General features: G+C 33.3%; 1 protein-coding gene across 1 annotated transcript; it reads left to right on the forward strand.

The window, feature by feature from the left end:
* The first annotated feature begins 14185 nt into the window (after nt 1–14185).
* LOC123685447 (protein ABHD11-like) lies at nt 14186–15304 on the forward strand. The gene has a single exon (XM_045625149.1). It carries the CDS (start codon nt 14210–14212, stop codon nt 15122–15124), a length of 915 nt encoding a protein of 304 aa, XP_045481105.1. The 5' UTR covers nt 14186–14209; the 3' UTR covers nt 15125–15304.
* The last annotated feature ends 9028 nt before the right edge of the window (nt 15305–24332 follow it).

The raw sequence follows: 24332 nt of genomic DNA on the forward strand, positions 1-24332 counted from the left end.
ACATTTGTTAATTTTTTAGATTTTAGTAGATTTGCCCACATTCCTTGTGAAAAAAAATCTAGGAAGTCATGGTTGGCCAAATTTCAAGGTCCGCCACTGAATCAAATATCAACAATGGCAAAAAAAAATGAAAAAATAAATATGAATTAATGAATAACCAAATGCATAACATTAAAACTATGATAATATATTCTTCAAAAAATGACCTAGTCCGAATAATAATCAGTGAAACATTTCGCTAGCGACCTTCTTTATCGACAGCCCACGTATCCAACGCATACCGCGACCGATTCACGAATTTAAATTCGTTCATTATCGCGAGTGGAACGTGACTCCAATAGGCAAAGATAAAATTAGATAATTTAGAATTGGAAACTATTCTGCATATAGTTTTAACGGGAGTAATCGCGGCCGTTGAACCTAAAAACACACTCGCTATCTTGCCGATAACGTATTTGGCCAAGTGGCAACACCGATTTTACACGAATTCTAGTCCATCCTACTCATCACAGAAAAACATAAACACACGTGGAAAAGATCCTATATCCTACGTCTATGCCATTATTTCATACAATTCCAGCAATTTATCAGTTTTGAGCCGAAAATGGTCCTAAGTCGGATTCATTGATGATGAAGTTCATTGTCAAAAGCAATTCTGTCCGGCAGACCCACCGTTAAGACTGAAACTTTTGAAAGTACCGACTTAGAGACTCCAAATTTTGCCTAATGATTTCATAGTTTCACCGACCCGAAATTGTACATAAATTCAATGAAAAAGTTCATTGTTTTGATGAATTCAATCGTTATTTTTCAATCAATGAACAAAACCATTAATACAATGAAAAGCCGTTCATGATTATGATGATTTATTTTCATTGTATCAAGGAACAATTTTCATTAAACTAATGAATGTTCATTACCACAATGTTTGGTTCATTATGCGACCAGTTGTATTTTGTAGCATTAATGTATTACTGTTCATTGAAATTGTCCTTAGCAGTTAATGTACGACTTTATACATGTGAAAAAAATGTTCTTATATCCAATGAATATTTCATGGACACAACGAACACTAAACACGAATTCAAAATCGTGAAATTGATGAACAGGAATTTATAATATCAATGAAATGGGGTAGGAATACATTGAGGAATGAAATTTCCTTATAGGTTTTAAATTATCTGTCTACATCCAAATGCAGAATTATTATCTCGATTAATTAATAATGTTAATTATTAATTAACAGGAGAACAAATAATAACTCGAAAAATAATATTATATCATTAAATCAGAATGAAACTCATAAGATAAGATATTTTGTTTTTTCAAGATGTCTCTCTATATTTCTATCTATAAAAAAGTTTGTAGCTTTCATATTTAATTTGCTCACATCTAACAGTTTTTTTCTAGAAACGAAAAACATGACAATTTTCATTTGGAATGGGACATCTTGTGTTTTCAAATTTGTGGTGTATTACTATTTCCTCGAAAGGGTTGATAACTCGTTAAAAAATCTCAAATTGTCATAAGGGTTGATTTTGAAGGTTTTGCAATTTCATTTATGAATGAAATTTTATTATATACAGGGTGTTCCTAAATTGGAGGTATAAACGAAAATGACCGATTTTTGGATCATTAAAAAAATCTGTTTCCAAATTTGTTTAAGTTTGATTTGTTTTCAAGTTTTTTCTTTATAACATCTTCCCTTTCACATAATATTCAATTTAAACTTATTGGCATAAATATTTCAATCTATTGGAAATCTACAGGGTGACATTTTTTCCGGAACAGTGCACGCTTCTTTCCTCTAGAACTTTCTTTTTTGGTGGACCACTGGCAGTTCAGAAAAATGTGAAAAACTTTGCTTTTGGCACTACACTTTTTGATATCTTGTAGTTTTTTCGTATTAGCTGCCGCTTTCGAGAAAAAAATTTCAATCAATTCTTCAGTAATCCTCAAAAATTCCAAATTATTATAAAGATCCAGTTAGTAAGCTGTGATGAATAAATGAATTATAAGTTTTGATAGTTATTTACTTAATTTGTAGCGAATATAAATAAAGATCCGGTAAACTGGTATGATTACACAAAAAAGGTTGATGTTATAGTTATAGTCAGAGCCGGCATTAGGGATGAAACAGTGAAGAGACCGTTTCAATCTCCTCTATTTGAGGGGCAGCAATTCGGCCCAGTTTGCTGTCGCCTTCTCATATTTCAATATTGATTCTCAAAAACAGCATTAGGTTGTTATTTTCCGATGGCTTTATTCAATTCAGAAACACCCTGTATAAATAAAAAATCAAAATAATAAATGTTTAACAGGGTTAAAGTGTATTTGCTCAACATTTTCCTTGCTTTTTGGAACATTAAGGCGAACCCATTTTGTAGTTGTTGTTGATCTGACATGTATGTAGATATTATGAAAAGAAGTTCAAAAAAAAGTCAAGTTTAAAAGCAAATTCAGAAAAATTTCAACAATTCAATACCAGGGATTCGTTCAGAAACTGAACCACGTATTGATGTTCACTAGGGATTCACGGCTTGGCTTGATATTTAAGCTATGTATTTAATAATCTAAGTATGTATCTAATTATAAATAGGTGTATTTTCTTGATGTGGGTTGGTTTTAAGCGCGAATTCACCTACTATCCAAAAGTGTATCTACTTTTAAAAAACCTTTAGGGTTAAATTTTGACAGCCTAGGCTGAAAAAGTAACTAATTCGTTGCATAGTGACTGGATTAGCACATTTTGTGGTGTGTATTTGCACCGAAATTCATTTTCGAATGACTAAAAAAAAAGTTTTCGAAAAAACATCTATCTACTGCACGTTTTATATTGTGGTCATATAGAGTTGTATAAGAAGAAACTCTCAAATTTCTATGTTTCCGATAGCTGACAGTTCCATCATTATGAATCGCAGATATATCAAAATTAATAATTCTATCAAGGCAACCGTGGAAATTGCCTCGATAACTAAAAAGACCTCGACAGTTGTCTGACAGTCGCCAATCCAACCGTCAGCAGTACCATCAGTCACCTGTATACGTTCAGACACATCTGCTGATTACGAAGAACCATCATCATCATCGAACGGAATGACTATAGGTTGGTTATTTACATTTCCTCGTAAACTGGGTCAAGCCTACTGCGATAATGGGCCAGGCAGAAAAATAGATTGGATTCGGGCCAGATTTCAATTAATCCTCAGCTTGATGGTGCTCCTCGATCGAACTACCTGCTCCAACAACCCTTTGTTGTGTGCGAACGAAAGGGTTGAATGAGGTCTGAAATTTGATTTGGCCCGATTGGGGAGAATATTAAGGGTCTTACATAATTTAGAAGATGCATTTGATACGGATGAATTTTATAGATAAATTCGATTTTTTTTTGGTGGTAGGTGTGTATGCTGAGAAAATCCTAGTAATTTTATACTAAGGTTTCATGTTTCTTTACGTTGATTCTGTTTCACCGAATATACAAAGTTTTGAAAAGGACGGTTGCTTTTTGGTTTAATTTTTGAAAAATTTATTACTATGATTTTTATTTATACAGGGTCTTCCTAAATTGGCAAACTCAATAATTTATGTTGTTTTTGAGAATTAAGGCTGAAATATGACAAGGCGGTCAGCAAACTGGGCCGAATTGTCGCTCCTCAAATAGAGGCGCCGGAGACGGTTGCTTCACTGTTTCACTCTTAACGCCGGCCCTGACTATAACTATAAAGCCTTACTTTTTTGATGATTATACCCGTTTATCGAATCTCTATGTAAATTGGAAAATTCTCTTCTTAATTGGAATCAGCCTGGTTTTATGTCTGTTATGTTTATGTTTTATTATTATTATTATTATCACAAATAAATTTGCCTTTCAGTGAATTTGTTATCATTTTTACTTTATCTGGTGTTGCCGGATCCTAGAGAAATGATTTGAAACTCCTTATTTTCATTTTATTGAGGTATTGTTCAGACTAATCTGAGTAAAAATTTTAGAGTCATTATTCAACTTATATAGGATTTTGTAGAATTCTTCCTGGTCCACTCTGTTTTTACTGTCCCTTTTTTTCCTAATGGGAATTAATGATTTCCCATGTCACTTTCTGTTTGTTCTCGAATTGACTTATTAGCCTTGAATATTATTTCTTCCTAGCTTCTTCCAATGACTTTATATATGTTTAAGATATTTTTTTATATAATTTCACTTCTTCACTTTCCTTTCTCACTTGAATGCGTGTTTGTAGTGCATCTAATCGGTTCTTTATTTTCTTAACTTTGGAAATTAGATGAATTCATGCTCAAAATCAACCCACTGCACCAAGAAAATACCTCTATTGAATATACAGGGTGATCAATTAGCTCACCGAAAAACTTTACCATTATGAAAGGTCATGTAATTTCAACAAAAAAAAAACATTATGGGGAACATATGTCCGATTTCGATTGTTTAAGAGAATAAATAACTTCATAAGTTTAATTGATATCTATTGATATGATTATTGATGGCAAAAAAGTATGCATAGAAACAAGCATATACACTTGTATATTAATTATCAAAATCAAATAAAAATTATTATATTTCCACTTCTCTATTATTCAGATAAAATTTATAGCTAATTTCAATCAATGAAGAAAGAAGTAGGCTATAAACATAAATAGAATCGAGAACTATCGAATTCAACATACAAATATTGTCAACAAAAACTTTTTCCCCGCTGGATGGGTGCCACAAGGATCTATTTCTGGGCTACTATTGTTCCGTTGAGTTCTTATAAATATGATGTGGTGCCCGTTGATAATAAAAAACTAAGGCTTCATTGGAAGGCGACCGACAAATGAGTCGAACATCATAACTGACAGGTTATTTGTGCCAAAGAGAATACTACTTTTTGTCCGGTGCTGTGTGACCATAACCGTGGCTCCGGTTGCACAATCGTCGTCCCTCCAAGTGCCCACTAACCGAAACATTTGCATCGAACACCCGCATGTTGCATGACAGAGTGCATTTTATTAGGTGAAACACTGCCAAAATTCCTGAATAATTCATACGTATCGATCGATGTTTTGGAACACGCTGTGTAGTAACCCACATCCGAACGCCGAATTCCTAATAAAAATGGCATTATTTTCAAACATGGGGGAATAAAAAATGACATCGGATACTGGGCCCAGATAAGCACACACTGTTTCGTTTAATTCTTTTACAGGGGGGGTCGTGCATTCTCACGATTAAATGAATGACTAGTTCGGGACAATGCCCGTCTGGTTGCTTGATTGTCGGCTTTGTTTGGAGGTCGTTGGTGAATTTGGAGAAATTTATAGATACTTGACGCCGACATTAGGCAATTTGACTCTAGTAGAAATAATTTATTCTAACTAACTAACTTTCGGAATTGTTCATAGATTTTAATTGTTTCTACGTCATTTGAAGATGAATTCTTTGGTATTAAAATAAACTCCAGAAAAGTATTTCAAAAATATTGATAGCTCATTTATACTTTACTCTCAGTATATTGCCAAGATCATCCTTTTCGCCATTTTTCAGTTTTTATTTCTCCCCGATATTTTGATTTCTTTTGTAGATACATGTATTCAAATAAAAGCCTAGAACAGAGTCGTCGCTAGCCAAACTGCCGTCCTAGACAGAGACCCAATTTGCCGCCCTAATTAATTCTGCAGAATGCTAAAATTTGATATTGGATAATCGGGGTCCTTTAGCATTTTTGCTGCCCCAGCAAAAATACAAGTCGGTATCCATGCGGATTTGGGTTTTTGTTTATGCAAAAGAGCTAAAGGGGAGTTTTGTTGGATAGGTAAATTAGGATATAAAAAATGTATTACAAGTGTAATTATTTTTTATGGATTCTAACTAGAATTTAATAGATACAAATAAATAAATGGTCTACTCCACTATACGTATATTTTATTTATGCACTATGCATTTCGGCAAGGTAGCTTGCCACCATCAGGTGCTCGAGACAATCGAATAATATAATAATATAATGTTTATTCACTATAAACATCAAAAAACAATTACAGAGGTATTCATTTCGTAAAATATTAACCTGTGCGTAATTATAAATAAAAAGTTTTTCTAAAATATTTGAAGAAATATACATTATTTTTAATATTTAAATTAGAAGTGAATTCTTTCCATCCAGTCAATATTGCTTCGCGTTCTAGTTCATGTCACTTCCGGGTAAAAGTCCAATCGGGTGGGTTTCCAAGATCCATTCTAGGTGAACATATTTCAGGGGTGAAGGTCCAATCGGTAGGTAGGTGTCCATATTCGGGTTCATAAAATGTCGCAAAATGTAAGTCTTAATTTCATTTTCTTTTATTTATTTTTTAATCTTCCTGATTGATTATTCTGCTTATACAATCTCTTCCTTTTTCCATTAACCATTGTTTAGCCTTTCTTCTGTAATATATATAATTTTTTATTTTTTTCAGATTTTCAGGAATTTTTTGGTATATCCTTGGGGCTAGGTAAAAACAAGATCTTTGTCCTATCCTTTTTTTGCTCTTGGTGTTTGGTAGCTATATTCTTTTTTTCTTGTAGAATACAAATGCTCTGTTTTATTCAATTTGATATTTCCTTTAAAGATGTTCAGGAGTATTTGGAGTGCATATGTCTGCCTAATATCGGGAATCCCTGCTAATTGGAATAATTGATCACTTGGGAATTTCAGGCTTTTTCCATAAATTATCTTCAATATCCATTTCTGTATAGTATTCAGATGTTTCAAGTGCGTGTCATAGACTCCTCCCCATCCTATAATTCCGTAGTTGATCTGGGATTGTATTAATGCATTGAATAACATCATTAGATGTTTAGTGTCATTCAAATATTTTTTCATAAGTTTGAACTTATATAGAAGTCCTCTCAGTTTTCTTACTGTATTTATTATATGTTTATCCCATTTTAGATTAGCATCAATCATTATTCCAAGATATTTTATTGATGTTGTTTCTGGTATCCTTACAATTTCATTAATCTCAAGATCTCTCATTGATGGCAGATCTGAATCATAAGAGGAAAAAGCCATGTATTTGGTTTTCTTTAAATTTAGTGTGAGTTTATTTGCTTGAAACCATTTTCCCAAAACATCAAAATCCTCTTCTACTTTATTTTTCAACTCATGCCACGTGGGAGCCGTGTAATGAATCACAGTATCGTCAGCAAAACTGAGTATTCCACCCGTGCCTCCGGACTTCAACAAGCTGTTGATGTAGATCAGGAACAGCAGCGGGCCAATCACTGTGCCCTGTGGAACGCCGTAATTAACAATTTTTGGGGAACTTTGATTTCCGTTTATATCCACAATTTGTTGTCTCTTGTCCAGGTGAGATTCAAGTAACTTATAACTTGTACCGCGAAATCCGTATCTCCACAATTTCCCGAGAAGTCTCCCATGGCATACGGTGTCGAAGGCCTTTGCAAGGTCAACAAAGATGCATAAGCTAGGAATCTAATAAATGATTGAGGAAACGTGGAATGTAATGAACAATAAACGTGCTCAACTGAATTCTTATGAATGAATGATGAAATATATGAATTGAATTCAGGTTTCAGATTTTTTTGCTGACTTTCGACTTCATAAAATGCTTGAACAGTTCGTTTTTCTTCTTTGGTATGATTAAATAAAAAATGAACCATTATTTTATTTGGAATAGATGTTGCAGACATTCTCGATGCAAATATGTTCAAGATTAGTGGATTTGATAAAAAAATCATTTGTGAAATTCGTTGAAATTAAAAAAAAAATTATTCCATTCTTCCTGGAATCCCGATTTTTCGAGAAGGCAGATAATGCCGCCCTGCATTATTTGCACGCCCCCCTAGAGTGGTCCCTGCGGTTTCAGGTTCTTCTGCTCAGTTTTGACTTCTAAAAAAGCTTGAACGTTTTGTTTTTTTTTCTTCGAAATTATCGAGTAGAACAATCAGATGAACTATTATATTGAATTCGAATGCGCCCACTACCATCTTCATCAATTTTATATGAAAACTATTATAATATAATGGAATGTGCTATGAAATGATAAAACTTCTTATATTTCTTAAGAAGAATAAGTTGGAAATTGTGAAATCAACATTCTGATTGGAGAATTGAAAAGAAGAATAATCCAGAAGCCGCTCCAAGTGGCAATAAAATTCGGCAATGTTTAGCAAAGTGAACGCCGACTGATGAGTGCATGTTTTATTTTTAAGCGTCAATAACTTGAGAACAGCTCTATATGAGATAGTTGGTGAATTTGAAGAAATTCTTCAGATACTTGACGCCGATACTGAGAGCAATTTGACTCAGAAATAATTTTTAATCAAAATACATCCGAGATGATAAACCGGATAAGAAAAAAAATATACAGGACAATATTCTGCATGAAATAATCATTCCGAGATACGGGGTGTCAAAAGATTCTTTTGAAAATTTGCTGGCTATTAATTGCAAGGCGTGGAAATGCGGGGTACAGGGGGCAAATAGTTGAAGTTTTCATCATGTGATACGCTAATTTTGAATGCAAATCTACAGAATGTTATTTTTTCTGGAAGAGTGTTCACCCTTTATCTCGAAAATAAAGCGTTTGCTTTTATTCTTAAAATTATTCAAGGCATCTCTTATTTCTCTTCCTACCTCCAATTCTGTATAACACTGTTATAATACTGTATAAAGGTAGAACAATCGAATCGGTAATCGAAAAAATGCTATTATTTCAGGTTATTTTCATTTATAAACCTTTCTTTCTCACATTTCAGATATGAGTAGATAACCGTTGTCATTAAAATTTTTTTTTCGATTAACACCCCTCCCCCAAAAAAAAAAGATTTATGCCCTTGATCCAACGCTTTTTCATAGATATTTTTCATTATTTTACTCGAAGTTCAGCTGAAAAAAATTGTCTTGATATAATAAACACAACCAAGTGTACCCAAGTAGTGTCCTTCATCAAAAATACTTAATTACAATCCAAAATGGCAATTTTCAGTACAAAAAACGTAAAATTGCAAATTTCAAAATGGAAATTGTAAAAAGATGAGCAATTATCACCAAAATCAAGATCCATATTTAAACTCTCAACACCCGGTATTGCGGAGTATTTTGGTATTTTGAAGTTAAGAATCTACAATTCAGAGATTGGAATCACCTTGTATATCGGCACCAAATCATGGAAGGGGAATTCTGAAGAAAATTGGTCTATTTCGTATAAAAGCGATCTTTTATCGTGTATCAAAACACAAAATTTCAAACGAAGGTAACTCCAAAACCATCAAAAGGAGTTGGCTTATATGAATTCAGTAGAGATATTCGGACGCCTAATCTACCTCTAAAGATCCAGGTCTGTACCACATACCGTTCAAGTGCAAAATTCGCACTATTCCTATAATCGAATAAAATGAAATTCCTCCATCAAAGTACCACAACATCTCAAAATAGACTCATAGGCGACTAGGATATCTCTAGACGAAACCGAGAGTCCTGTTTCTCATGTACGCGTCTCCCAAATTAGCCTTCCACAATTGCCAGATGGAAATAATCGCAGAGACAGAAGGTTACAGAGTGGCACCGAATGCTAGAAACATGTCAAATCCCGCGAAGGGAAAAAACCGACGTAAAAACTCATCTGTGAGCATATGGTAAGTCTGAAGTGGTACGGAGGCGTTCTGCAGGTGCCCTCGGTTCCCATAACCCTTTTACCGACCCAGTTTTATACCTAATGAATCCCACCAGGAAGGGATGTTGGGGTTGAAGATGCAGTTCGCACAGATTGCCTCTAATATCTGATGTCTGATTGCTGGCCAGGTAGTGGAAGAAATAATGGGAGAAAAGGGTTAATTGAATTATGGAACGATTTTTGTTTGATTCGGATTGGCGTGACCCAGATTTTTGACGGATTAAAATCCACCTTGTTATTTGGCTCACCCTGTACAGAGTGTTCTACAAGCTCTGTGAAAAGCTTCGACATATGATAGCTGCACCCATTCTGATAACAGGTCCGATTCGTTTTATTTTAGAAGTTACAGGAATTTGAAATACATCGGCGTACAACTTTGCTTCTGCCGTTTTTCCCAAAATTCGAGGCTTTATTGTGAAAAACTGGTTAAACATTTATGATTGTCGGTAGCCACTACTTTCTCCCATCTTTCGAGTTGCCTACGAATACCTCGTGAAGCGATCCACGACTAGATCCAATTTTTTATTATTTCATAAGACTGGAAAAGTATGGTCTGTCAGGTCGCGTGCCATTGATCGAAACAAGTGAAGTTCCTCCTCCTTTGTAATGTTTATTTTCGTGTGGCTGAGAGACTGTCTTGTGGTCAGAAGATCCTATAGGGTTGTCTGACCGCCAGTATGTGCCAGTTCATTTAGCGTTATCCAGGGTGCACCACGAGGCTAGCTCCACACCCCAGTTTACTGTGTTTAAAGTGCCATACAATAAATAAATGTAATGTTTATACGAGCTCCTGTGAGATTCCTTTTGAGATAATTTTGAGCAGACATACAGATAAGTTTTTGCACTTGAGACAGGGGATCCTTGTCCAGGGGCATGAATTGTGTTAATTTGGGTCCATATAGGCTGTTCTACAAGCTTTATGACAAATTTTGACAGATAATAGCTGCACTCATTCTTAATTTTTTTGCTATGAACGTAGATCCGTTTCTCGTTTTGGAAGTAAAAGAATTTGAAAAAATATTTTTTCTTATTGAAGTCAATAAAATGTTCGAACTTTGAACATTCTATCAAACTTTCCTCAACAAGAAGACAATAAAAATTTTTCGAAAAGTCCATATTTGGCTTAAAAGCAAGCCCCACTACGACGAACTGAAGATTCGTTGCTGAAATTGTTTTGGCCTAATGACTTATGGATATTGCAATGCTCAAAAATGTTCATTATGATTGTTGTTGCTAACCACCTTAGTGAAACAAGCCTTGCCAGATCACATGACAAACGAAATAACATCAACTGGTATTTTCGTTAGTGGGCCTATTTTACTTTCAAACATGAACATAAATTATCAACGAAACCGAAAAAAATGTTCAGATTGAGCTCAACTGTCATCTTCCGTAAAGCTTGTTGAACACTATGTAGAGCGATAAGGGAAATGATTTGTATTTATACTTTTTCATCATCAAATATTATTCATTTGTGAAATTTGTTTCTTTTTTCGAAAGATTACATTTTTTCCACCAAATTCTTGAAAAGTCAAAAGTTACGATCATAGAAAAGTTTAATTCTGCCACATACCAATTTAACTTATATTCGATTCATCACCGTCAACAATTGTTATAATTATACTTAGGTTTAAATGTGTCATTAGTCGTTCTGTCGTAGGTAAAATCACAAACGGGTTTTTTAACGGATAAACTTTGATTTTTTACGAAAACTGATTCGATGAAAGAAATCTAGCCTGCATTGAAAATTTAAAGTTTATCCATTTCAAAGTCGGGTGCTTTTTGTCTAGATGAATTCATGAAACCATATACATAGATTAATTTCTCGAAATTGTAATCGCAAATTTAATAGTAATATAATTTTTGGTGAATAAACTTATTATTATTATTATTATTATTATATTATTATTATTATATTGTTGTGCTTAGCGACGAAAAACATGGTTCACTTTGATTTGAGCTAGAGAGGTTTTTTAATAGACATTTTGGTATTTGAATGAATGAAAAAATTAATAAATATATAGAATTTCACTAATTATCGGTTATAATTTTTGTGAAATTAAGTTTTTTCATTTAGGAGACGTCAATAAGTATTTTAGGCTTCGATAAAATCACTTACTGATGTCTTTGATCTAGCAAACAGTTGACAAGACCTACCGTTTTGGCAACAGATACTAGAAATCTCACAAAAAGTACATTTTTGTAGGCTCATATATAAAAACACGTCTAGAAAATCAAACTTCTACATTATGCCTAAATAAAGTCAAACATTTTTGGCGTTTGAGGAAAAAACAGGTGTACCTTTGCCCAATTTATCATCGTATCAACTTCACTACTTGTGAAAGAAAGATATATTATATGCACTTCCTTCCGATAAGATAGTCCTTCGGATATCTATCTATACACAAAAAAAACAGCGGTTCGGAAACCTAGAAAGTGACAGCGCGATTGCCAATTTTCAACGTCTGTAATTTTAGGGGAACCGAGGGGTTCTACCAGAAGCCTTCCCTGGTAAATGGATAGATAGACATCGGCGCAAGAGAAAGAAGAGGGCAAACTCGGTGTAATGAACGGAAGTGGAGGCTATAACAGGCTTGACTTCCGCTGCCTTGTGTAAGTCTATTATATAAATCGTCTGCCATATTCTAGACCCGCTCACTGTTTTAGTTTGACGATGCAAATTTTCTATATCCCCTCGTATACGTTTGTGACCGTTAGAACAATAGATTTTGGGTGTATCCGGAAATTGCAGTAGGGTTTTTTCTAGTTTGTGAATCCACGAAATCTTTAAGTTAATCAAACTTTAATTTAGTCATATTGCAACTCAATTTACCAGTTGAAATTGTATAGTATGTTTCCAGTTGGTTTGACTAAGTAAAAAATTAAGAAAACACTCCAATGAAATCAGGAGCTCCTGAGCGCTGTTGTGACCACAGAGGTGGGTCTAGATATAATTTAAATTTTTTTCGTTATTCATCTTGAGTTTTGTCTGCTTTTTGGATACGATACCCACACGAAAATTTGCACGAAACTTCAAATAGTTTTTCTTTATATATATTATATAACTCAATAAGGCCATAATTCTTGTACGAAGATTTTTTGAAGAAAATCCTTGCACCCGTCGATTTTTATTTTCGAAAGCTTATTACGTTATGCAATTTTTTTTATTTGATATCATATTTCTCACCCCCACTCCTTATCCCCTATTTTTTTCCAATGGGAATTTGTATATGGATTGTGATATATTAAATGAACAGCCAATTAATTTTCCATACAGCGATGTCATTTAAATGAAAATTAGTTATGCCGTTTTTTTTATTGAAAAAATAAACAATTTGTGTTTGGAAAGCCATTATTTTTGTACAAATAGTTATTTAGAAAGATCCTCCAAGCCGTTCTTTGGGCCTTTCATTTGATATATCACAATTCATGTATCTATTCCTATTTTAAAAAAAAGGTTGTGGGAGTTAGAAATATCAAATTAAAAAATTGCATAGCGTACCTTGCTTTTGAAGATAAAGATCGACGGGTGCTGAGATTTTCCTTTATAATTTTTCGTAAATCAATTATGGGCTTTTCAATTATATATTTGACACTCTGTAGACAAGCCAAATCTCAACCCGATCGAATGTTCAGTATTTAATATATAGTAATTTTTCCAATATTATTCTTGATAGGTCGATGGCCATTTGATTATATTAATAACGAACAGTTACCTGCCTATCTATCTATTCTTGAATTTTCTGTGGTTCTGATAATTTAAAAGCTTCAAATTTTGCACGGAACTTCGTTTATTATGTCAAAACCTGAAATATCAGTTCCGTCAATTTTGTTATCAAACAAATTTTGAGTATTTTTCGATATTCTTCTTGAATTTTCTATGATTCTGGTTATGCTATCAACACAAATATTGGCACGAAGTTATTCTATAGACCGGTAAAATCTCAATCCGATCGGAAATATTGAGTATATAGATTTTTTTTAATTAATATATAAAATTTGGAGTACACACATAAATATGTACACAATTTCAAGTATACTTGAATTTTCTACGATTCTATTCTGATTATGTGATATGGTTTTCATAATGAAATTAACAAATAATTTCGCACGAGGCTTTGAATTGTCATTTTATTTCAAAATGTAAATTATCATCTCTAACTAGTTTTGAAATCAACAGTAACACAAAACTTCGGACTGCTATAATTACTCATCACTTAGTCAAATTTTGTTCATTTACCAACTCAACCTCGGCATTTGAGATCCTAATCTACTCTGAAAATTTCAAATTCGAAAATTACAAACTAAATGACAATATCATACATTGACCTGCCGGGAAACGAGCGCTCATAAAATGAGAAAAGTACAGAAGAGCTTTTGCACGCTTGTTGAAATTCGTATTGATGCCATTTTTTCATATAATGAACCTTCAAACTTCAATACTTTAGGTTATACAGTTAGTTTTATATAGTTATAGAGAACGGAAAAATATTCTGCCAAAAAACCACATGAATCTCTATGAGAAATATTGACGTTGACCATGATCTGCTGTCAAATATCAAACCTCAAACGGCTCAAAACATCTAACTTGCGAAACTTCTCCATAAATCCAGACAACAAATACCAAGACCACGTCAATTTAGCCTACGCCACCTATGAGTCAACAGATTCAGAAAAGAAAGCTCCACCCTTAATATTACTCCATGGCTTACTCGGCTCAAAGTCTAACTGGTCCACCCTCTGCAAAATATACCAAACGAAGACAACACCCAACAGGAAAATCGTGGCTGTAGATGCCAGAAACCATGGGGAGAGTCCGCATCATCGTGAACACACTTATGAAGCCTTAAGCTTGGATTTGAAGGCCTTACTTAGTACTTTGGATATCGATAAAGCCAGCATTCTGGGCCATTCTATGGGTGGCGGAACTGCCATGTTTTTCTCACTAAGACACCCTGAAATCGTGGAGAAATTGATAGTATGTGATTTTTCACCGATCTCCAACAACCTAGGCGATCTGAGAGGTTATCTAGAAGCTATGGAAAGGGTCAAAATACCAAGAGGTCTCTCTATGTCAAAAGCTAGAGCTGCTGCTGAATTTCAACTCGAACAGTTGGGTATAAGGCACAGGACGAGGAGAAAATTCCTGACCACTAACGTGGTGCTCAATTCAGATGGTTCCTTTGGGTGGAGAGTAAACTTACCTGCTTTATCTAGAAGTTGTAGTAACTTAAGCAGAATTAATATCGAAGAAGGACAAACGTACGAAGGACCAACTCTCTTCGTTGGTGGAAATAATTCTGGGTATTTGAAACCAAGGGAGCTTCCCAGAATCAAGAGAATTTTTCCAAATTCCAAGTTTAAATTTATCGAAGGAGCTGGCCATTGGGTGCATTTTGATAGGAGGAAGGAGTTCGCTGAGATCACAGTGAAATTTCTCAATGGAAAAGTATGATATTCGTTATAACCATCCAAGGTCCAACATCCGATAATTCTGCAGTACTGTGGTCCCAAATTGTATGAACTGTTTCACGAAAACGAAAATACAACTGGTTGAGTAATAACGCTTTGGCCGTAATGTGTATATCAAAAATACTTGGTGATATATCTGAAATAAAAAAACAACTTATTATTATTTTTTGGCTTCATTTTGGGTGAAATCTGTGGATAGGTTTCAGAGTTATAAAATAATAATACCTCTACAGGGTGTAAGTGAATAAATGCGACAGGAGGTAATTCGTTATGGAAAAATAATTACATTCTGCTATATAATTTTTGTTCGTGAATATGTCGTATTCTGAGATACGGGGTGTTTACATCTTTCTTGAAAATTGGCTATTTATTTATTGCTCTGAAACATACGAGATATTCAAATAAAATTTGGTGGGTTGAAAGAGGTAGTTATTGCGCATTTATTGACTTTTAATTAAAAATTATATGTTCTTCATTGACACGCATATACGGAAAATGATTCCTTTTTTTGAAAAAAAGAGTGATTTACTTCCTTTTTTGATACATAAAGGGGTAACCAACCAAATTAAAAGTAATATATTATTCTGAACACCCTGTGGAGTGATTCGTTGACTGACGAGATTTGTACCTCCTCTTTTCTGAACGTTCTCCATTTTCATTTATTGCGATATAATTTAATTTTGAGAGTAATATCAGTACTTCATATGGTACCGTTGTCGAACAAGAAATTAATGTTTTGAATCGCCAAGCTATTAAAGTTTTTCAATTGATACTCTTAACCAAAAGTGTACATAAATTCCATGAAAAAGTTCATTGTATTAATGAATTCAGTCATCATTTTCCAACCGATGAACAGAAATAGTAAAACAAGTCGTTCATCATATTGATAAATCGTTTTCATTGAATCAAGCAACAAACATTATACCAATGAAATGTTCATTAAACAATGTTCGGTTCATTATTCGATCGGTTGTATTTTGTTCTATACTGTTCATTGAAATGGTCCGAAGCAGTTAATTTAATGTACGACTTTATGCATCTAATAATGAACAGTGAATGATATAGTTCTTTTATTTAATCAATATTTTATCGAAACAACGAACATTTAATATCAAAATCAGAATCGTCATATTGAGGAACCTGGATTCATAATATCAAAGAAAAAAGATACATAGAGGGTGTATATAAATAGTTGCGAAAATATTTAGGTGGTGAATCCTTGTCAAAGAATATGGTGGGTCTTTCATATGAACTTTTTTTTTGAGCCGCCCTGCTTAGTTACAACCCGCTAAAGATGCCGCTCTAAAAGTAGTTCTTGATATTTTTCTTAAAAACCAAGGAAATGAAATTAAACTGACATTTTATGCATTAAAAAAAAATTTGGTGGTGTTCGTCTATGATTCCAAGGGGTAGAAAAAGTCACCCCTCAATCTTGCTTCGCAATAACACTTTCTATATTCATATTTCACATATAATTATTTACATATTTTACACTAATTAATTTTGGATAGGCTAATCAATTCTTAACAAGTAAGGTCTCTGCAATTTTTTGCTGAAATTCACGGTTTTTGAGAAAAAAAAATTATCAATACATAACACGCCTGAGTTGTGGAGTTTGGATTTATTTTCAACCATAAATCATCCAATAGGCCGATGTAAAAACGATATTTTTATTGAGAACTGGTACAAACATAAAATAAATGAATTATGAACTTTTCACAAACTACTTTTCGGGCGCCACCTTTAGGAGGCTGTTACTAAGCATGAAGGGCTCAGAAATAAAGTTTACATGAAAGACTCACCCTATTTTTCGACAAGGAATCACCCCCTAAATTTTTTCGCAACTATTCATATATAAATATAATTACTGAAAAGAGGAAATGATGAGAAAATATGATGCAACATCTAGGTGTAACCATTTTATTTTAGTCTGTCAACGATTCACTTCACAGGGTGTTCTGAAGAAAAGATTACTTTCATTTTTCTTGTTCACTTCTATGTATAACAAAAAACAAAGGTAATTAGGACGACATTCGAACAGTTATGTTCCCAGAGAATCAAGTTATAATTCAACAAAACTGCTAAAATAAAGAGAAGTTTAATTTTTTTTTTTCATAAAAACAGCGGCTCCTACGAGAAAAATGGATGAGAGATTTTTTGTCACAAATGGAACAAGCAATATAAAATGATTTTCAATTCGAATCACATATCTCAGTGGATATAATTTTTTCTTCAAAAAATTTGAGAGCAGTGATTAAACTTCAACACTCCGTATCTCGGAAAACGAAGTATCGTCTTAGAATAGTTATACTCATAGCAAACTGTAATTATTTTTTTATGGAGAATCACCCCTGAAGTTTGTCGCACTTATTCACTAACATCCTGTATAATATAATTGAAAAACATCCTTCTGATCGAATTAAAATTCAAGAATCAATTGCAATCAGTTATAAATGCCATGTATACGCAAAAGCTCCTGATTTCATGTCAGTGTTTTTCTTCCTTTTTGAGTTAAAACGTGGAATCGTTGAAAAAAGTTAACCTATTTTTTACCTTGGAATTAGGGACTGGTCCTCAATTTATTCCCAATTTAATATGTAGCCATTAATTTGGCTGATTCTCACTATTAATTCCTTTATAAAATTCTGGGTTCTCTCATCGTTTTGTCATTATTTGGTTGACCGCTTTCACTAATCTTCACTTTATGGGGGTTTAGTCGAATAGGGGTTGTTGCAATTTGGATTTTTATGGTGTAGGCCTGAAAAGTGTACATTTCACCACCGTAAATAATGTCGGTTCTGCCGAAAAGATATAAAAAAGCTATAATTCCGATCGTTTCTGTTTATTTGGTATGTATTTGAAGGACTTTTGTAGCCTCAAAGGATTTTATTGGCTAGAAGGAACCCATTTAAATGCAAAAGTTACGGTCTTTTGTCTGGACAATGGAAACAAAGAGGTCGTTTATATTTTCTTCTTTGAAAAAATGATTTATAGATTGGGGATTTCGAGTATCAAATTTTCTACTCAAGTATCGGAATAATGTCGGAGATTTTCTTGAAGAAAGGAACGAAGTATTATAGCAAGAAATTATTTTAATTTGAACTCTCATTATAATCCATCAAGCAACAAATAGGAAAATTATACTGAAAAAATATTTAATATTGATTCAAATAAAAGTAAAAATTTGATAGAAATCAAATGACAGTTATTCTATTTTCACTTTTAATTATTCAATATAACAATTGTTTCGATACACAAAATACTGTATACAGGTGGGCAAATTTCGATGTTTTGGCACTGGAAATTTGAAACCAGAGGAGATGATACCCCATTCTCGTTCTTTTTTCTGAGAAACTAACAATAGTAGTGTTTATTTCTGGCCAACTTCGTTTTTTTTTTCGATTTATAAGCAAAAATTAGAAAAATGGTCATATTGACAAAAATGAATATCTCCGCTAATACTGATGATAGAGCTTTGAAATTGAAACATCATACAGGAACTTTTTTCCTGTAGAACTCAGTGGCGTGCTCCTGTTTTTAACAGGGTTTTTGATTAAGAACGATTCTACGTAAAAAAGTGCCATCATAATGGTAAAATTCAGAGCTCTATCCTCAGTATTAGCGGAGATATACATTTTGTTCCTTATCGCCATTTTTCCAGTTTTCGCTTATAACTCGAAAACAAAGGAAGGTGGCCAAAAATGAATACTACTATTTTTAGTTTCTCAAAAAAAGAGATCGAGAATGGGTTATCAGATTTTGTCCATCTCCTCTGGTTTAAAAGTTGTAGTGCTAAAACATCGAAATTTATCCACCTTGTTCTTGTTTCGCTACACAGTAGCTTTTTCAGATCATTTATATTTTTAAATAACTAATAATAATAATTTTTTCAAAAATGTAAAATATCTGAAAGAGCTACTTTGTGGCGAAACAATTCTTATATCAAATAATTGAAAGTGGAAATGGAATAACTGTATTTGATTACTATTAAAATGAATTTCCATCGAGTGAACACCGAATCAATGCAATATGTAAAACTATTTTCGAAAATATTTATTTAATACAATTGTTGACTTGACTTCTAAAATTCTAAATATTTCGGTGAGTAAACATATCCAATAGAGTTGAGATTTCGTCTGTATTACATATTAATTATTTACACTTCCGTGCAAAGTTTTATATTGTGTTGTGTTCACCAGAATATTCAAAAAGGATATCGAAGGAAAATCACCCAAAATTCTCTGAACAAAGAACCGACAAAATTGAGATTGCGTGTTGATATGAAGGACCAGTTTCGAGCTTATGTGAAAATTTCGAGCTGATCACATCATGACAACCATCGAAAATTCAAGAAAAATATTGAAAAAAAATTGCAAAAAGCACTAAATGAATGGTTTTCTAATGACAAGTTTATTTATGATTAAACAAAAAAACTAGTATATCAAGAAAAATCAATAGATATTAATTCTATTGTGAAGAGGAAGGTATGCCATTATTGATGGTCATCGATATCAGTCGAATGGCCTCCACGGCTACGGTTGCAGCACCATATCATTGTCATGAAAGTTTTCATTAGCATTTCACAGATTTGCGGTTGTATGGCCTCGATAACTCTTTTAACATTCTACTTTACATCGGTTTTCTAAACCTATCCTTGAGACCGGTCTCCACTCAAAATTCGAAAATTACTGATGTTGGATCATTTATTCATTTTCAAAAAGAAATAAATATAATTTCAGAGTTAAGCGTACCTATAGGTGATTTTTTTGAACGATTAACGCGCTTTTATCAGTTTTATTAACCATTCAAATCGTTCGACCAACACAATGAATATTTACAATCGCAAACCAAACAACAAATCCATACAGATCGAAGTACAGTCTGTATGTATCCAAAAGTACTGATAAAACGTCGTTCGTTGGTGGATTTTGATTTTCACAACGAGAGATGGTGCGATACAAAAGAACAAGCGAATAAAATTACACAAGATTAAAAATGTTTATAGATTGGTTGTATAAATAAACTTCGAGAGGATTCAACATATACCAGATTAGGAAGGGTCGTTAACCTGAACGTTGACGAGTTTGGGTTGGTACACGTATTTCAGTTCATCTCCCTTCATGCAAGTGTCGCGTTTGGTAGGTACAAGGGTAATTGGTTGCAAACGGATTCAATAGACGTCACTTTGAGAAAATAATAAAAATCAAATAAAATAAAACAGAATAATTTACACAAATATTTTTAAGTGAACAATAACAATTGTTGTTTCGGTGATTATCGGGTACATCCAGGGTGATTCACCTCGATGGCCTATTAAACTTTTATGGAAAACTAATCATAATTTTGTGCTGAAAATTAGCATGTTTGGTTTTGAGACAATGATCTTTCTCCCTAAAATATTTTCAGATCTTCACAACTTCCAGTTATACTGGAAACATATATTATTGCATCGTTAGATAGGTAGCTTTTTTTATGACAATTTCACCAATATGCCATATTCATTTTCAATCCTGCCAATACGCAGTATTATAAGGTGTTTGTGGTTTGGACCAAAAATGTACAGGGTGTTTATTAGAAGATCATAAACTTGGACTACACAAATTCTTCAAAAATCAAGATTTTCAAATTGAAACCTATATTTTTTATTATTTCAGTCAATTCTTCGTATAAAAAGGGGGGGTGGTCCTTAAGCGAACCCTATACCTAAAATGAATAGGTACTTCAAGAGTTATCGAGGCAGAACTTCAAATGAGGAAAACACTGAAAGAAACTAAAATTCGATGTTTCGACAACTAAATTTGATATTTCAAGAAATGTAATGAATTATTTGTAATTGACAATTTTATTGGTTTTTGGATTTCTTAACAATCTCAATGCCAATGTCAAATTTTATTATCGAAACATCGAATTTTAGTTTCTTTCTGTGTTTTTCGGAAGTCAGATTACTTCACACAGAAATTGCGGTTTTTCCTCATTTGAAGTTCTTCCTCAATAACTCTTGAAGTGTTCATTTCTGGTATAGGGTTTGCTCAATTATCCCTCTCTCTCTTTACATGTAGAATTAACTGAAATAATAAAAAATATAGAATCTAATCTCAAAATTTTGGGTTTTGATGAATTTGAGTTGTCCAAGTTCATGATATTCTGATGACCATCCTGTACATTGTTGGTTCATACTACAAACAATCTTATAATACTACGTATTGGCAGAATCGAAAATGAAAATGGTTTTTCAAAAAAAAATATTTTTTTCTGCAGAAACTTCAAAAAGTTTGAGTCCCTGTCGCCAACATTTTTGAGTTTTCACCCAAGGTATGGTATATTGCTGAAATTTTCATAAAAAAAGATATGTGCCATTTGAATTATGATAAGTTTTCCATAAACGTCTAATAGGCCATCGAAGTTAATCTCCCTGTATAAGTAGTTCTACTTTTGCCTTATCACTAACGCTATTTTTTAATGAATTTGCGAAATCTACATGCATATCAGTTCCTACCGCTACCGCTTTACAGAGGTTTCATTTTGAATAGTTATGTGGACAGCTGTCACTTTTGAATATGTGTCACCTTTTGACATTTTACAAGTAAAAACTACGTCATTACTAGCAATGGAACCATACACTCTCTAACAATGCATTGAAATCGTTAAAATTCACTTGTATGTTGCTCAAAAACAACTATTGATGTTGCTGCTGTATCCCGTTTTAATAATAATAATAATAATAATAATGTTTATTCAACATAAATTTTGCTGACGAAAACCTAGGTATGACGATTCTTCGACGTCGTATCAGTGTTCTATAATCTAATTATTATGAATCTCAATTAAAACATTCTTTTTTGAAATTTTTTTAGCATACATTATTCTCTAGGGCCATTACTTCTTAGATTGTTCTATACTGTCATCTAGCTTATCATTTTTGGACGGCCCACGTATGCAGACTTTGGGTCATGCGAGCCATGCAAATGCGAAGCCGCCCACATTCTAGAGTTTAGGGTGTAGATTTTTTTGGGTGTGCTGTGCCAGAGTAGGATCATTGGCTTCATGCACCAGTGACTCATGTTGAAAACATAAAAGTTAAGCTAAATATTAGGGACAAACTTCCAGTCGGCGAGGTTGGTAGGGGGACTGGTGAAATTGATCTCCAGCTACGTTTTTGACGGTTTTCAGCGCGAATTGGCTCGGGAAATGTACGAAGCCGAGAACAGATTAGTATGATTTTTGATGATTTGAACGGCTGACGTTAGTCTGTCCAGAATACGACGCGAATTTTACATTTAGGATCATTATTTATATCTAAAAACGTGCGCAGAAAATCATGATCAATATCAAATTTAATTTTTTTAGTAATTCTAGGTTCGGATCCGGTATCATTCAATTTGAAAAATTCATAAAGCCGAATTTTGCAGCAAATCTTTTTGTATTCAGCATCATCATAGATGGAGGTTTTCACTATAAGAGTTTTAATTTAATCAATGGCAGTTTATTTCATTGTAAAGAGGAATTTGGCAATAAAGTGACAAGAATGACAATATTATTCTATATAAGTCGATGATAAGAATTAAAATACTTTGCTTTTCAGAACTGTGTTCTAATGAACTTTTCAAATCTTTCGAATATATTATCTCCTTAGGGCCAGTTTCATAATCCATACAAAAAGACTTTGCTTGGGAAAGACCGCTCCATTAGAAAGTCTCCTCTATAGGGAGCTTGAAAGTAGCTACTTTCAAGAAACTGGAGCTCCAGTTTCTTCGATATAATCTTTAGAGAAAGCTTTTTTTTATTTGAAAGTGTCAAAATTTCATGTTTGGCTATTGAGAACAAGTGCTTTATTGCTTGCATTTGGTAATATTTATAGAAATTGAAATTTTGTTGAAGAGAAGAAGAAAAGTTGGTGAAGTATTCGTGCAAAAGCAAATGACACAACAGAACAAGGTTATGTTTCGTTATCTTAGACAAGCGCGAAGAAAAAAGATCCAATTTTTTTGCCATAGAGGGGCAAAATCGGGACCTTATGAGGAAGGACACTTAAAAAACTTTTTTTTTTCTCAAAATTGGTTTATGAAACACATTTCATTTATATAAAGGGGTTACATTTTTTCTTTGGATCGATTTTCAAGGTTTATCATCGAAAATAATGAATCAAAATGGTCCATTAGAAACCAAGGAGTTGCTTGGGTCACTCAAATGTCACTTTATTTGTGTAGAAATTTTGACTATACACTATACTATTTTTGACGAAAACCTGTAACAACATAAAATGTTCGGTTTAGATTTTAGATTATATAAAGGATTTTCCAATGGAAGGTTTCATTTTGAAGAGCCCGCTACCTAGGCAGCTATCATATTTTGATATTTGACAATAAAAAACTACGTCATTACTAAAAATGTAATTATGAATTATGAATTATTATGTATTAATGAAACTGGTGGAATAATTTTATCTTCTTTTTTCTGGATTCACGGCTTGACTTGATATTCAACTACTTGAATTGATATGTGGAAAGGCTAACGAGGGTAGTTGTTTATAAAACAAAGTAGTGTATACGTTAGCACTTCTCTGTGAGGCAGTGTCCTAATTCTTTTATACTTGAATTCATATTCAAGCTACTCAACTTGGGCTTGACTTAAAATCAACCCAAGTTCAAGTCAAGTAATACTTTTTCAATGTGAAGTCAAATAGGTACTTGATAAATAAATACTTGACTTGGTATTGAAAATCTACTTCTTGAATTGAACTTGAGTTTATTTCAAGTCAAGCCCTAGTCGAGTAGCTTGAATATTAATTCAAGCCGTGAATCTCTATTCTTATTGGAACACCCTTTATAAGAGTGTGTTTTTGTAGATCCTGGAATTAATCGAATAAAGACCTATATTAGGTATCATTTTCGTTATCTCCAACACGATCATCGACAGAAGTCCTTCAATTCCAATCGCGCCATCCAATATACAGTAAATTTCGCTATCGCATGCCAAGAAACCAAAGCACTCCGAATCCACTCCAATCGCATGCATAATTGATAATGGCCATTCTAAAACATCGACTGGACGTGAAAACAAAATTGGCCACACTCAACTAACTAAATCGAAATTGATACCAACCCACAATTCCACGAACAACTTTCACGCGCTAGCCGTTACCTCACAATAAACGGCGGCTGAATCCAAATGGCAAAAAAAAAACATTCGCA

This window comes from Harmonia axyridis, chromosome 7, assembly GCF_914767665.1.
Source record: "Harmonia axyridis chromosome 7, icHarAxyr1.1, whole genome shotgun sequence".
Classification (NCBI taxonomy): Eukaryota; Metazoa; Arthropoda; class Insecta; order Coleoptera; family Coccinellidae; genus Harmonia; species Harmonia axyridis.

What these genes read in the sequence shown, in the direction of transcription:
- LOC123685447 (XM_045625149.1), top strand. Translation starts at nt 14,210, where the DNA reads ATGATCTGCTGTCAAATATCAAACCTCAAACGGCTCAAAACATCTAAC.